This window comes from Helicoverpa armigera, chromosome 11 (assembly GCF_030705265.1).
Source record: "Helicoverpa armigera isolate CAAS_96S chromosome 11, ASM3070526v1, whole genome shotgun sequence".
Classification (NCBI taxonomy): domain Eukaryota; kingdom Metazoa; phylum Arthropoda; class Insecta; order Lepidoptera; family Noctuidae; genus Helicoverpa; species Helicoverpa armigera.
Window position 1 is genome coordinate 10,902,584 of NC_087130.1, and position 17,987 is coordinate 10,920,570.

The following is a 17,987-nucleotide window of genomic DNA, read 5'->3' on the forward strand; positions in this document are numbered from 1 at the left end:
CAGACCCATCAAATATTAACAACATTGAACCGTCAAACAATCCAAGTATCATTATAGGTAAGTAAATATCCATTTCCCCTTGAAATTGAAAGCGTCAATGACATAGGGCCATGGAGAATAAAAAGACTAGCGGAGATGTCATAACGCATAAATCTCCTAAGAAAGAAGCGCGCCAAAATACGGGCCTGCGGGGGACGAGGAACGTTACTAGCTCCGCTCTTGCTCGCCTTCTTTAGTACCTGCCCAAAATTTTATCAAAATAAAATCACCAATCAATCAAGACCAACCTTTGACAGATTGGTTTTGATTTGACAAGGAGCCTGAACCCTCGTTAGTTCTAGTAACTGATCACGCCTACCGTACGTTACATTGACCTACAAGAAGGCGCCTGACCTACCTTCCTTATGGCATCTCCGATACCTTTTATTCCTCCGTGTATTGGGAACATTAATTTGAAGCCTCGTTTGAACGCCACTCTACTGGAACAAGAAGCTAGCTTTGATGACTGTTATTAGAAACACATCATGTCAACATTAGCTTTTCGAATGGAGAAATGATTTTTCATGGTCGGGTTTTTTCCATCGATTTGTTCGAGAACTAAGTACTCTTTATTTTCCACGGAGTAAGGAATGATAAGCGAAGATGCCATAATGCAGGTAGGTCAGGGGCCTTTTCAAGCTCAAATTCTTACAGTGGGCATGACCAAACCGATCAGTTACGAGTGAACTAAGGACGCGTTCAGGTTCTTTGGGACATCTGTCGACGATTTTTTATATTAAAAAAATGGTCAGGTCCAAAGATGGCGTAGAAGGATGAAAACAGTAACGTTCCTCGTCCTTCGCAAACCCGCATTTTGACGCTCTACTTTCTTAGACGTATCACCGTTATGGCACCTCCGCTAGTCATTTTGTTATCCATGTTATTTTCTAATACACACTTCTGTGTGTTAAGTATTTCAAAGGTTCAAGGCTGTGTAAAAGCCATGGTCGGTTTACAAGGTTTCGGATGGATATCCGATTTCTAATGCTGAGTGAGTTAATCGTGACTTAGAGGAATACTGTCAAGTACAGCGTAGGGTTTTAAGAAGTACTTGAGGTAGGTTAGGTAGGTACCACCACGCGGGTACTGCAGGATTGTTCAAACGAAATACGGAGATTTGATACCCAAAGGTGTCCAGAAGGAACGTAAGTAGTTTTTAGTCAGTAAACATTTGACACTCCCTCCAGTAACATTGAGGGTTCACCTAATGATTTCCCACGTCAAAAAAGTATTTGAAGTAGTGTGCAGTTATTATATAAATCTAACAACATGAAAAAAGACGTTATATATCACCATAGCTTATAATCTCTTTATATCACTCTAACGTAGTAAATAACCAAAACATACAGCATATATCACAAAATTAAGTACATCAAAAACAGAGATAATACCGACTCTTTATAACAATATAAACACTGAAGCTGAGACTAAAGTACCTGACGTTAAACCTGTTTTATTGCATTTCTCTCACCTTTTCAGCTTCAGCTGGTAATAAAAATATCCATTATGAACCGCGGAGTATCCTCCCAACGAGTTCAAGTAGACTATGTTAAAGAATATTAACTTCATTCTCTTTAACTGTGTTAATTTCTTTACTAAGTTTTGTCACAGTAAGTAGGTTGTTCGTTTCCTTTTCTAGTCTTAATAGTTCTTGGAGATAAGTTTTTAGTGTAGTATTTTAAACTTACAGTAAGTTGCACTATTTAACAATAACTATAGCCGAACCATTTCCAGCCGATATAACAGCACCCTTCAACACTTGGGTATTATTTTATAAATACTTATCCTACACTATAGTATATAGCCTAAACTATTATTACTTATCTATTTATTTAATTTCTATATTCCTCAATTGGAGACTGTACTAGATAACCAATACACCAGATAATTGATAAATCTCATTACTCTTCATCACCCAAAATAATCTCCTAACTCCACAGTTAGTTAAGAAACCAGGCTAATGATGATACACTAATGGAATAAGTTCCCTTCAACCAGCCCACTGACATTACACAGCCGATCTATCGCCCACATGGCAACCTTTTCATACATGACAAGAGGAAAATACAATGTACTGCTATTCTACTAATGTAGTGTTATAATCAAGTTAAATGTACAGGGAAAGGGTACAATTATGTGTTACTAGCTTCCGCCAGCGGCTTCGCCCGCGTGGTGTGTTGATAAAAAGTAGCCTATGTGTTAATCCAGGGTGTCACCTATCTACATTGCCTATCTACATACCAAATTTCAATCAAATCAGTCCAGCCGTTTTAGCGTGATTGAATAACAAACATACATCCATACCTTCTCACAAACTTTCACATTTATAATATAAGTAGGATATAAGTAGGATGTGCTTCGACCTCCAGTTTACTGTATCCCGTGAAAACTATGGACCATTTTCTTTCAATCGACGTCAAAAATCTTCAATTAACCCCTCCCGCTGTGGCTTAGCAGCGGTGAGGGAGTGTCAGACTCTTACTGACTAAAAACCGTCGTGTTCCGTCGTAGGTAGGCCTTTTATGAACCAGGGCCACGGTAACTCTTTCGAACAATCTCGCAGATAAATGGTCTATCACTGAAAGAATCTTTCAAATTGGAGCTGAAGTTTCTGAAACTAGCGCGTTCAAATAAACGAAACACCATCTCGTATAATATGATATGGAGAAAATATATTTGTATTTGTTTTTTTTGTACTCAGAAGGCTTCGAAACCATTAGAAAGCTACACTCTTATCGGAGTAACATAGGCAATTTTTTTATCCTGATAAGGCCAGTAATTCCCACGGACGCGGGCGAAACCACGGGAAAACCGAGTCTTTATAATATCATAGTACTTAAAGATTTTTAAAAACCAAAACCGTAGGTTCCGTTTACGGTCTTAGTTTTTCGTATTAACTAAGGTAGTATATACAATTCCATATACCTAAGTAGTATTCGTTAAGAAAGTCCGACCTATCGTATGAATAATGTAGTATTTGTGTCGTTACTGGTGATGACCGGGCAATCTTTGCCGCAGAAATCAATATGCAATGGAAACTCGGCAATTTGTGCTGCGTTTAATATGGTCGAGTTACTGTACTTGATTGCTGGAATGGTTTGCTAGAATAGTTTTAAAATGATAATTAAAAAGTTGAAATTATATTATTCATGTCGAGAAGCAAGTAAATTCACAGAAAAACACTACCTCTAGTTTAAGATACTGCGTTCCTTTCTTTGGTAAACGTTTTTACGTAAAATATAATATTTATCATAAAAAAAAGATTAAAAACGCCTAGAAAACCCCGTAATATTTAATTAACTTTTCTCTATTTTATTTACTCTTACCTATTTAATAAATTCTAAAGCAAATCCCGAGGCTACTCGAGCGATACTAAGTAAACAAAATATAATTCTCAAAGGAAAGCCGGGAAATCACTTGTAAAGACAATTTAAGTAGATACATAAACAACTGGCACCTGGGACACAACATCAAAGAATTAGAAAAAAAATATTTTTTTTCCTTTTTGTATAATGTTAACCTTCTTTCCTTATTTAAACATTTATTCGTGTTTCAGTGATTATCAAAAACGAGAAAAAAATTAAACAACATTTTGTATTTTTTGTTAATCTTGCCCGATCAAACTGTCGGCCGACTAAAAAGTCTGCAGTGTGAAGGTTTTCTGAATGTTAGAGTTTTGTTAAAATTGCGTGGGCAATGTTCTAATTTTTTTGCCAAAGTACATTAGTAAAGGAAAACATTTTTTAATTTTAATATCATTTTGTGTTTAATTTGGTTTTCAGGAAAAGTGTAATTAAATTAGGTTCTAAAAATATTAAACGTTATTTCGTTTGTTTTTAATTTGTACTGTAGGTACGCTTTTCTGTACTATGTTTTGGATAGAACATTAGTAAATTCCATTAAACAGTTATTTCTTACCTTAGCCCATAACACATTGACACTCAAAATATTAAAAACCTTATTATGGAGACTTGTTTGTATACGAACTTTTTTATTACCGTCAGATTTCTTCCCATAGGCAACCCTTTGCATAGGCACTACGTATGTACATTCAAGTTAATGTATCAAGTAACTGGACCGATGCAAACGAATCATAAGCAGTCAAAGTCTGTGATAGTAATGCCACGTAATGCTATGTATCGGTGTGTAATTCATAAACACTCAACTACGGTTTGTAAACTCTACAAACATGTACAAGTTATATATTTATATAGAGTCTTTAATTATATAGAGAGTACTGTTCTCTTTCAAACTTACCCTCTTTCCTGCTTCAATACTAGATTTCGCAGTGTCACCCGCATCCCGAGTAAATACTCTTCGCATAAAAAGTATAGACCATAGCCTTCCTGGATGAATTGGCTAAATAACACTAAAACATATTATCAAATCGACCCTATAGTTCCTAAGATTACCGAGTTTAATAAAACAAAGACAGTCCACGTCATAGGCTATAAGGAGGATTTGAGAAAACTCTAACATTAGGACTTGCTAAGTTAGACTTAACCTGCAATTCACTCGACAAAAACTAGAAAAACCAATAAAGGATGATGGGCAATTTTGTATGAACCCTGGCCTGATAACCAATAAAGTTCTTATATATATTAGATTATTGCTTATACTCTACAGTTACTGAAATAAAACAGTTCATGTCAAGAATCGACCGGAAATAAGTACAGTCGGGCACAAAAGAGTTATACTTTTTGCACCATTTTATTTTTGTTAAAATAAAAACCATAGTAGAAAAAATCATTGTATGATGTACTTTTGTCAACTTATCACTTATTTAAATAAGCCTAGGGTAGATTATCAATTAAAATCGGTCTTAACTGGGCATAATTGTTTTAATAGCAAAACAAAACATAAAACTTTTACTTCTGCCACCGTATATTATTTCCATTATTGGAGATAGTATTTCCTCGTTCTGCAGCACCAGGGTAGTCGGCCCTGGGTTGTCGAATTATTAGAAAAGTAGCGACCCACCCCAGCTTCACACGGGAAAACAGTATTTCCTCACTATTTAACGGATGTTATTACACATACAAACCTTCCTCTTCAATCACTCTATCTTTGAATATAACAATATATTAGAAAACCGCATCAAAATCAAAAATAGTTTGGAAGATTTAAGCTAAGAAAAAACGACTTTGTTTTATACTATGTAGTGATGCACAAATAGTAAGCAAACGGGTGGTCAAGTCCGCAAGGATACATGAGGGGTTTAATCAGTAGAATAAAGTTATTTAAGTTGTTTGTCAGCTTTCACAGAGTTGTCATCATATGGCACATCAGGCTTGTTAGCCAGGACAGTCGACAGTCATTGGTGATGATAGATTGATGCCAGCGCACCTCCAATTTCACAGGATTATATTTCAAACCAAGATGGCCTGGCCATTAGATGATGTCTGTGCAAGTACTCACGACAAGTATTTGCATTAAATGGGCTACGGACTTGACTGAACTGATTTGAAAAATCTTTCAGTGTTGGAAAAGCTACGTTATTTATAATAAGAAGATAGGTTTTCCTTATATACCATACGTGCCAAAGTAGTTTAATTCCATAGGCAGTCATAGGCTTACAGGACTGATATCTTTTTTCCCCGGTGGTTAACAATGTTCCACCCATAACAAAAATTGAAGTTTAGGGTATAAGCTATCATTTGATGTGCACATGGATATTATTGGCTATGCCGGTTGAACTCACTGGGACAGCGGAATAGTTACACCTTAGGTACGTTGTGAATACTAATTGTTATTTTTTTTATTTTTTTTTCATGGACACATGCACCTTCTGTGACACGTCCTGACTGATATGGACCATAATATAATGCACTTAAACATCGCTTCCATACAAAATGAAGTGGTTCAAGTCCATAGGCTGTCCTATGCTATCAAGTGTCATATCTTCGTTCTCCGGTGGTTTACAATATTTTGCCCATAATAAAAAATGAAGCTTAGGGTATAAGCTATCATTTGATATGCGAATGGTTTTTATTGGATTTACGCGTTAGACTCACCGGAATTGCGGAATACGTACACCATACGTTGTAAATACTACCTGCTAAATAATCTGTTTTTTTTTCAATTAACTTGGAAAATATGGGCACAGACACCTTCTGTGACTCGTTCTGACAATTTTTGACAATAATAATGCACTTAAACATCCCTCCCATACGCACTGAAGTGGTTCAAGTCCATGGGCTGTCCTATACTATCAGGTGTTATATCTTCGTTCTCCGGTGATTTACAAGGTTTTGCCCATAACAAAAAATGAAGCTTAGGGTATAAGCTATCATTTGATATGCGAATGGTTTTCATTGGATATACCGGCCAATTTTACCCATCATCCTTTTTTCAGGTTTAGTGACTCGATAAGTATGCAGTTTTCCTTCCGATCTTCATTCTATTCAGTCCAGTATATCCAAACACGCAGTATTCCAGAACAATCTATCATTGTAGTAAATCAGCTCCCCTCGTGGGGCTAATCAACGCGCCTTGATGGATGGCTTGACCTTTGTGACGGAACGCGTGAAGGTCATAGCTAGTTTACGGTAGCAGGCTAGGAAGGTGCGTTGAAGTAGGCGAAGATTGTGATGAAAAAATGTATGTGTTAGAGGTATACAATTGCCATCAAACAACATTCTACGGCATATTTCAATAACCTATCTGTCTATATATTTGCTTATTAGATATAGGAATTTGAAATTACTTATACGTATGGGGCTAATCACCATTCAATGTCTTCTGAGAATATCAATACATTGGTATCTACACATATAGGTTATTGAAATCAGTAAAAGTAGAAGTATGGCCTGCAACAATGCCCTAATTTTGCAAACTACATCCGATTGAAGGCGTAATAATGTTGTAAATAACATATATATGATAATAGTATCATATCATTTATCCTACTAATATTATAAACGCGAAAGTTTGTATGTATGGATGTATGGATGTTTGTTACTCTTTCACGCAAAAACTACTGAATGGATTTTAATGAAACTTTACAATAATATAGCTTATACATCAGAATAACACATAGGCTACAATTTGTAAACATATTGTTCGAAATACTAAACCTGCGCAGACGAAGTCGCGGGCACCAGCTAGTAATAGTATATATTGTTAAGTCGCCATGTTAATGAGTCAGTATATAATATTAATATGGTGTTTTCTTTGTTTCAGGTTACGTTATAGAAAAACAACGAGTGCCACCATATACCAAGTGTTCTTTACTAAAAAATTAAGATTAGGTGAGTAACGTTCAATGTTTTACTTTTTACTAGTTAATCTAGTCCCTCACAGTCCCTTTCTTTCCACTCAAAATTAACGACAAAAATCATTGAATAAGCCTCTTAAAACAAAAATCTTAACTCAAAAACAATGGTTTTGTTAAATGTGTTTAATGACCCATGGGAGAAGAAATGTTAATTTCTTAAAAACTAAGGAAAAACTCCTGTAATTCATAACGCTCTTTTCTGGAGAGATTAAGTACTCAACAGATTTTTACAGTTGAGCACGCCGTCCGGAATTTTTAATTAATATTTTAGTTTCTAAAGGACAGACTTTTTTTAGGTACTTTTTTGGTTAAAGAAATAAAATTTCACTAATCACCTGCTTTGTTGCTTCTGGAGCCCTTTGCGTACCAGGGCCACGGTAACTCTTTCTAACCAACTCATAAGCGATCAGTAGGTACTCAAGTATCTATTTATTTTTGTCTTTGTTAGTGAAAAAAAACAAAATCTAGTGTCAAGTTGTCATGGATTTTACATTCTTACCAGTATAACTTCTTCCACTTATGAGAACCGTAAGAATTTGCTATTATACAATTCTCTAAAGAGTGTACCTGTATGGTCGTCTAAAAAATATTGGCATGTCCTTCAAGCCATTTTATCTTTACAAAAACATCGGTATTGTCCCAAAATGCACAACAAAGTATCTATAGATGTAACATTTTCCTCCATTTTACTGGAAAAGAGGTCACTGTCTAGATTCGTGGCGATCAAAACGTCTTATAAAGATAAACTCATCATGGATACCGCTAACATACCGACAGACGAATCACGGAGCATTTTTCACATGTGCACCTTGTGTACGAAGAAAAATAGACCTTAATGTACAGCTGTAAAGCACATATTGCATTGTTTAGAAAATATGGTGTTAAGGCTCTTTTGAAATTGTAAAGTTATCGTGTTTTGTTATAGATATAATTTGGTATTTCTCAAATAGATTGAGGTGAAAACATTATTTATCTAATAATCCATTTTAGTAAACTGTGAGACTAATTAAATAATTGCCATAAATCGTCTGAAAGCTAATCTGAAAACCGATTAGAGGAAAATTGGAAAATTAATTAATATAACATTTATGTTTTGAGGCAACCATTGTTTATAGTGGATTTAACTATTTAATTAATACGAAAACCTAAATGAAGGTTCAAAGTAAATTGAAATCAAATTATAAATATTATCTAGATAGCTTATATAATATTACAATGATATAATAATGTAGGGTTCTTTTTATTCGAGCGCGGGAACCATTTGCTAACCATTTGATACGAGTGAAACCGCTAGTGGAAGCTAGTTCATTATAAGAATATAATAATATGACAATACCGTCCTACAGTACCAAAAGTTTTCGCCAAAGAATAGTTTATGCGTGGAAGTCAATGAAAAGCTAATAGAACAAGACAAAATGGCCGAAACTTTAGCCGAAGATACGTCGAAACAAAACGCGATAAATTCTGGTTCCTTAGAAGACTTGTAGGCACTGATTTATTGATAAATGTATAGGGTTTACCAAAACAATCATGCTATAGGTAACAGAAAGTATCAGAATATCGGTTTCTTTTTAATACCTAGGTGAATTTCATATTTATTGCCATTTTAAGCAAATATTTGACTTATCAATGCATATTATCGTTCTATGTACTTATATGTGACTTATAAGTAGAACCTCTTTTGATTACCTATATATAAAACGAAATACTACCTACTATGTATATTATAAAACTAGCCGTTTTCCCGCGGTTTCACCCGCGTCCCGTGGGAGCTACTGCCCGCACCGGGATAAAATATAGCCTATGTTACTCGTAGATAATATAGCTTTCTAATGGTGAAAGAATATTTAAAATCGGTCTAGTAGTTTTTGCGTTTATCCATTACAACCAAACAAACAAAGTTTTCCTCTTTAAATATTAGTATAGATATCTACTAAGATATATACGAAAATGGTATCTTATATTATTGTTGCAAGATTTGATTTGAGATTGACTAAAGACAACGTAGCCCAAACTCCTATCACATTTCATCGGAAACAACTTAATTGATACCTTCTACGGGAATCCTTACTCTATGTTACATATAATATAGTGCTATAATAAGATGGCAACACCGGACTTAGAGTGGGGAAAAGACGTATCGATGACAGCGACTATTTAGGCTAAGCTTCACCAACCAAAAAGGTTACACTCTATCGATCCATCACGATGTGCTTACATACTCTTTAAGCTAACTGAAATATATTGTATGAGAGCTCTGTGGCTTATATTCACCTTTTTCATGTTTATTTTGTTAAGGTAAAATGTTTATGTTAGTAAAAAATTTGCTGAAAGCCAGATAAAACATTGCCTTTAGCACAAAAAAGCTAGATTAGCACTTTGGATGATTTACAAAATATTTTTTAGAATCTGTTCACTGAATCTAGGTGAACCTTTTTAGGATACTTTTTAGTACTTATTTAAATAAAGTTTAAAGGGAACGTCATGTAAAGTTAATAACAAAAACAAAACTTTCCTATAAGCGTATCGAAACTGTATAAAATGCCAAAAACAAAACAGCCAAAAACGAGAGAGATAAATTATCAAAATGTCACAACAATTTAAATATCAACTGCGAACCAAAAACCATGCGATCAAGCCATCTAAAACCGAAATAAGTTTGTTATTTATTAGGATAATCTATTCAATTTATGGCTCCAAAGCCAATAAAAACAAAAACAATTGCTATTCCGCACAGAAAACAAAACATAAATAACAAAGATGCTGCATGAAACGGAACGTCAAAGTAGTTTGCATACTAGTGTTGCCAATGACAGAGACAATATGTCCGTATGAAATGCGGGATATGAATTTTTGCTTGCGACATTTTATTTTTAAGAAATTTTATTTATCTTTCATGCTGATTTGATGTCTAGTTTTCTTACAAATATTCTGGGTAAAAATACTTCGTGCAATATTGAAGTCATATGAGCAGGGCTGCTGTATAAACAAACTGCCAATCATACTTTGACATTGTTTATTTGCAGCTGCAAAACAGAATCTAAAGTTACCTGGTCAACGTCCCTTTGAAAATAACATATCAGCTTTCTGTCTAACAAAGCCCGTACAATGTACATGTAAGCAATGACAACAATCAAAAGTTCCAAAATATTAAAATGGCGGACTATTATTAGTCTGGGCAAAAAATTGGGACATCCCGTGTCCCGGTTTTCACGGGACGTTGACAACCAGAGCGTTACCGCTCTCAAATATTAACACAGCCAGTAATCGAGTCGCGGACACGACGTATTATGACGGAGCATTCTTTTTTCAAATAAAATTCGAATATGTTCTCTTTTCGAATTCAAAGCTTTGTTTCTTAATGAACGTTTGCATGACTGGCTTTCGTGCGGCCATTGCTAATATTTTTTAATGAAAAGGTTTAATAATACTTTTTTCAGAATGGAATATTTAAGAAACGATAAGCACGTAGATTAGCTTTCTTTTTATGTTTGATCATTAAAAGTAGCAATGCCAAGTAATTTCAATGTTTAATATTTGCTCTTTGCTTAGGTAAAATATGTACTATAAAAATGGTTAGTCATGGCTTATGTGAACGTTACTTTCATTTTTTTACAAACAGCTTCTTCTTTTAAATTATTTCCATAGTGTGTTGCTTTGTTCTTTGACGTCACATAATATAATGATAGATTTTGGTATAAATCCATGAAGCATTAAAACTAATTTGTAAATAGTAATTTCATATAAATGTACCACCAAAAACCTAACTCTAATTAATGAATATGAAGTATACAATAACTCATTTCGTCATGAAATAACTCATTTTAGTTATTCAAACAAAGTTCTAACGAAAAATAAGTAGGTTTTTGAAATGAATATTATTAAACTTGAACAAATGTAAAACTAAAAGTTGTTTTGAACTTCACCAAGCCTACTTATTTACGCATTTTAGACCATTCAAAGTGTTTCACAGATCATTAAAGTTTTATAAAAGACTTGCTAACTTGATTATTATTTCTTTTAACTTAGACGCCTAGTTAACTGGAAATTCTGTAGGTACTTGAAAATCTATACCTACTAATATTTAAAGCTGAAGAGTTTGTTTTCAACGCGCTAATCTTACCTACTGAAACTACTAACCGACCTGAAAAAAATTGTATTTTAGATATCCCGTTTGTAAAGGAGAGTAGACCAATTTCGATCCTGGTGCGCGGAGTAGTTCCGAAAAGACGCGGTTGAAATCGCTGGCTTTTGCCAGCCAATTAGTCCTACTATAAAAGAAAACGTCAAAAAGCTTTCGATGTTTTTATTTAACCTAAGCATGTTAAAGCTATAAATATACAAGCCTGATGTATTATGCGTAACAAAAGAAAAACTTCGATTGGAGAACATCAATTTCTTACTTATCAATAAGTCAAGCCTTCTTTATGAATAATCTTATAGCTACATATTTTAACATTGTATACCGAATATAAGAAATGTCTCATTTCTCATTACAATAGACTACATAGTATGTAAAGCAATAAATCGCGACAATACGCAGGAAAATGCACCTTATCGTCATTGGCGCTTACGACCTTTATAAATACGCATCAAACAAGTTTACTAAGACTACTGTAGATATAATGTCCTTAGTATTAAGGGCAATAAGGTTGCTTTTTCCGTGGCCAGTAGCGATTGTGTTTATTCAAACGAAAACTTTTTGCTGAAAGAAACTTTGTTAGGAACTGATAAATGATGGAGCCGTGTTTTATAGACATGAGTTACGATGTTATATTTATCAGTTACGTTAATTTAATATTCATCATCTGCAGAGCCTTTTCTCAACTATGTTGAGGTCTGCTTCCAGTCTTACCCGGATGCAGAGAACCAGTGTTTTACATGGAGCGACTGCCTATCTGACCTCCTCAATCCAGTTACCCGGGCAACCCGATGTTCTTGGTAAGACTGGTTGTCAGACTTTCGGGCTTCTGACTACCCGTAACGACTGCCAAAGATGTTCAAATAACAGCCGTGACCTACAGTTTAATGTGCCTTGATGGTCACCCATCAACGAGCTGACCGTGCCAAGCCTTTCTTAATATCGATCGATTTGCGAATCTTTGATTTAGCAACGAGGTCTTCTTAATTTAAATATTATGAAATGTAAATAATGTTGGTTACTCGGTTTTGATTGGTCGAAAAGGTCTGTATAACTGAGCTGAGTTTGACAGATGTCAGATGGAATGTTTAGGTGAAATAAATGAATAAATTATAAGGACAAAGGTTTTGATTTTGAAATTAAATTATTTAGTAGCAAGGAGTTCATAGTAATTATTTCTATTAATTTTTCTTTAAAATCTTTGTTGAATGAAATTAAGTGATTCTTTATAATCAAAACGGAGTGAAAGAGAAAATCGTTTGACCATGTAACTCTACGCTACCTGTTCAGTAATTTCAATAAATAAGTATTTACTAAAACGTTACTTGGTATTTCTATCATATACATATAGAAGATACCATAGGATGGTTGATGGATACACACATTGTATCAAAATATTGTAATTAATCTGGTAAGCTCCTATAAGGTAACTCATAGACTAATATAATGCTAGCTTTCGCCCGCGGTTTCACCCGCATCCCGTAGCCGGATGGAGACAAAAACTACCTACCTAAAACCTTCTCCCGGGCCTAAGTTACCTCCCCTCTAATTTTCGGCGAAATCTGTCAAGCCATTTTCATGTTATGGCGTGACAACGGAAAGCGGGATTCATTTTCCACACTAATATTATAAAGAGGAAAACTTTGTTTGTTTGGTTGTAATGAATAGGCTCAAAAACTACTAGACCGTTTTTTAAATTTCTTTCACCATTCGAAATCTACATTATCCACAAGTAACATAGGCTATATTTTATCCCGGTACGGGCAGTAGTTCCCACGGGACGCGAGTGAAACCGCGGGAAAACGGCTAGTTATATATATAGATGTACATTTAATCCACCATTGTATGTACATACAATGTTTACTTTAACACGCTTGGGAATAGTTGAGTCAATATGTCCTTTGATGACGTCACATTCAATAGGCAAATAGTATCTTATGGATATAGATATAGACTTGATTATTCAGTGTTTGATAGTTTTACAGAGGACTTATTTTTCTTTTATCAATAATCTAGTTTCCGTCAACGATTTCACCCGTGTCCTGTGGACACTACTCTGCTTTCTTTCTTTCTCCTGCCCTGTTCCCAAATTTTACTTGGGGTCGGCGCAATATGTCATTTTCTTCCATTTTCCCTACATTATTGGACACTACTCTGCAATCCTATATAAAACGCCTAAAGCCTTTCTCGATATTTATTTATTTATTACGAACAATACATATTGTGTTTGATATATAACAGAGGTAGGATAAATAGGCCTGCTCATTTAACAACGCCCTGCAAAAATTTCATACAAATTGGGTACAAAAGACATACATAAACCAATCACTCTATCAAGACAAATCCGACTACAAATAAACACACACATACACACACACACACACACATGAAATATTCATTCAGCTAAATCACGTGACAAATGACAAACGTCAGTCAATGCACGCTACAGCAACTGATTTCCAGATTGGCGCTCTCATACCCAGCCTAGGCCATGAATAATTCAGCCTAGGCCGGCTCGCCGATACATAGGCGGAATCTGTTTTGAGCTGTTACCTAGTTGTGTAGAATGGCTTTTATGACTAGAAATACTAGTTGTGTCTAGTGGGTTTACCTTCGTTTAATACTGTTCTACTGAACACTGTCGGCCGAAGCTTGCAATTCAAAATCAAAAATCATTTATTCAAACTTGCCTGCAAGACAGCACTTTTTGAACGTGAGGAATCCACAATAGACAGCCCCCAATACCCTTCACCACTCCCTATGTGTTTTTGCTGGGAAGAAATAGCGGAACAAACTCCCCAGCAAATTATTACACCAAACCAAAATAAAGCAAATTCTGGAAATTCTCGTTCGATTATGTAATCAAGATTTTTTAAAACTCTAAATTTTTATGTCCTTTTTGTGAATTTCCATTTCTTGAATAAGTAGCAGATGTTTGGGTCCACCAATCAGGGGTAAAGCTTTGCTTGTCACAGTCTATCCGTGGATGAGAGACCACCATTTAGGTCCTAACGAGCTTCTCTGTGGTCAATAAGCAGTCTCCCCATACATAACACTGTTGCTTCCAGTTAGACTGAAAGCTGGTCCCAACAAATAGTTCCAAAAAGGCTACTTTGATGATGGTGTTCACATAGCTACAGAGGTATATTCTATCTAGGTATATGTTATCTTGCTCGCCAGAGATAGAATTTTACAATAGCCCTATACTTATGAGTTACCTATGTCAAATTATTATCTCCAATAAACTAAACTACTACTAACTCATAGATAGGTTATTGAAAACCGAAGTTACTCAATATAGTTTACTCTAATAACTAAACCAGGATGTTAGTTCAGTCGCTAATAGCCGTAAAATGTTTTAGCAGAAACTGCGTGGCTATTAACGTAAAATTGTTGGCTATCCACAAAATGGTGGCCGCTCGTGATCGAACAAAGTGGTAACGATGGATTCCTGGAAATTCAATCGAACCGACAGTTATGTTGGACTTATTACATAAACTACGGTGAATATTAATCTTTGTTCATATTGGTAGCATATACTAATGGATACGTAGTAATCTGATTGTTTAAGGAAGCTTTTTAAACCACTGAATGGATTAAATTGCGAAGTATGACGTTGTCGCGGTGACCGATCATCGTAGGTCTCAACGGCTCTTTTAAGAAAGAGTCAAGAAGACCTTTTATGAACTGACACCACATTTTAGACTCAAGAAATAACTCAAGAATAACCAATAACTTTAGCGCCAATTATAAGAATAGTGAGCTTCTTTTCATGTGATCACCATCGTACCACCTAGTACAGAACTTAGCATGAAAAGTTATCGATAAAAAGTCTGAACAACGCGCGACAAACACGAAACTTTATTCCACAAAAATGCAATGCTAATTTTCAACACATACTTAAACAAAACAAACACTAGAACAAGCGAACATTGTGTACATATATGTATGTACACAAGTTTAATGTGTTCGCAGCCGCAGTGCAGTGCACACAAATAAAAGGCCAAAGCAAACAGTATAGCGAGTGTACGCTGTAGAAGTTACTAGAACAATCGTAATTTAATCCGGTGATTGGTGGGTGATGCATAACGCAAACAGTACCTAAATATTATGGAAACTGGGTTATTTACTAATGGTAGGTACAGTAATCTTTACGGAGTACTCTTTCATGATTATGATGGTGAGAGTAGCGCTTGGTCAGTCTGTAACGTGGTCGGCAATTCTATGTCGTAACTAAGTTAGGGCAATTTTATTGTCACCATAACCATTTACAATTTCACCATGGTTATTTTATTGCCACTGCCGATTAAAGGGTCCCAGGTTCAATTCCAAATACGGTTGACTTTTGTGTGATGCATGTAGATTGGCTGTGGTCTGGATCTGTATCTTTAGTTTATCAGTTGTGTTAGCACTCATAGCACAAGCTAATCTATGGCTTACTTTAGTGTAAACCGATTGCGTGTGGATTGTGTCTAAATATACCTATTGTATTATATTGCTGGGGAGTTTGTTATGCTGCGTCTGTTTACCAGCAAAAACATATAGAAAGTGATGAAAGGTGGGCGTTTTGGTGGCTGTCTTTTATAAATTTTATCGTTCAAAAAGTGCTCGTTTAGCAGTCAAGTTTAAATGAAATGAAATGAAATATTATACCTATGCAGAAGCACCAGTTTAAAATAAATTATAACAGATATAGAAAAAGCTATATATATAGCACAGTTTACTGTCTGAGTGCATGAAATGGTTATTTCCCTCAGGACGTAGTTTAGCGTTTTAAATGCTAAAGCGACTTCAGGTATTACGCTTCCACGGAAAATCAATTAGAGCGATTGTGCTTTTTCATGGAAAGAAATGTACTCAAACTTTATTGTTTTGGTCTGGATCAACATCAATTGCCTCAAAGTGCTGTAAGACCTTTTTTGGAGTTTGTATTTTAACATCTTCAACCTTAATAATATTACAAGGTTGTTTGTTTATATGTATGGATGGTTGTAACTCTTTCACGTAAAAACTTCAAAATAGATTTTGATTAAACTACAATTAATAAATAGTCCACATTTTAGCTACTTATAGGTATACGTTATGTAGTTCTCTCGTAACGTGGACGCAGGGATCCCATTATGCCATTACCTCAGCCGACCTTAACATCTTGCATAGGTACACCTACTTTCTATAATAAAACTTTAAATACACAGCAATGTACATATGTATGTAACACACAGGATCACAACAAAATGTTTAGAATTAATAGTGAAAGCTGTTGTAAAGTTATCTTGCTACAATGTCGGTAAAGTGCAATGTTGCACATAACTGCACTGCACGTGTTAGCAGTTATACTATGTTTATGTGACATCATCTGCCTAGTCTCTTCCCAACTATGTTGGGGTCGGCTTCCAGTCTAACCGGATGCAGCTGAATACCAGTATTTTACGAAGAGCGACAACCTAGGTACCTACTTACCAGGGTAACCCGATACTCCCTAGTAAGAATGGTTGTCAGACTTTCTGGCTTCAGCCTTCAGACTATACTTAAAGCCTGCCAAAACATGTTCAAAATTACAGCTTTGACACATCAATTTACCTTGCCTTCTGGAACATAGAATAACCTGTCATGACAAGATGGTCACTCATCCACTAACAGACCGCACCAAGCGTTACTTAACCTTATGATCGATCGGTGGCTTTGACTTAGCCCCGAGCTCTCCACAACAAAATGTTTAGAATTAATAGTAAAAGCGGTTGCAAAGTTATCTTACTACAATGTCGGTAAAGTGAAATGTTGCACATAACTGCACTGCACGTGTTGCAGTTACTTTGTTTGTTTATGTATTAACATTAATGCATGAAACACGTTAAGGCAGGCGAGCGCTTATTTGATCTTCAAAATGTATAAGTTAAGTATGCGTTCATAACTCTTCGAGTCTTCAAAGTTGAAACTTGAATACCGCTTACATTTCGGATTAACATACAAATGTCTGTTAAGCTTTAATTATTTGGAATAGCATCCGGGTTAGACGAACTTATCATAACAAGATTGTCAACCATTTAAAGACCAACCACGCCAAGCATTGCCTAATACCTAACCTTATGATCGATTACTCCGTATGGCTGTTACTTTACTTCTTACTTTCATAAAATATATGAAAAAGTGTTACCGTACCGTAACGCTCATTCTTCTCCATGTGAGAGGAGGCCTGTGCCCAGCAGTGGGATGATAAAAAGGCTCTAACTTAATGTATAAGAAGGCCTAATTGTGTTATTATCTACTTACATCTGTTTTCAATATAGTCCCATACAAGTAATAATATTTAGACTCCACAAAACCGCAGATAGATTAAATATTGGGCGCTAATGTCTACTATAAGTACCTATCGGTTCCGTACATTGTTTCTAGCATTCTTACAGTTCAACTCAAAAACAAAACTACGGTTCTCCAGTACCCGTGGCATAATGCGCAACTTTGTTTTTTAATTTTATTTCCATTCTATTTCACTTGTGTGAATATCCAGAATAACTGCGCCACAAATTTTCA

At 35.3% G+C, this 17,987-nt stretch overlaps 1 protein-coding gene across 1 annotated transcript in view; it reads left to right on the forward strand.

The window, feature by feature from the left end:
• Window positions 1–17,987, forward strand: part of LOC110380936 (uncharacterized) — a 258,996-nt gene that overhangs the window by 158,813 nt on the left and 82,196 nt on the right. Inside the window, exon 4 of the mRNA XM_064037034.1 lies at window positions 7,222–7,289. Coding sequence (XP_063893104.1) covers window positions 7,222–7,289 — 68 coding nt within the window. The remainder of the gene's footprint in view (window positions 1–7,221; window positions 7,290–17,987) is intronic.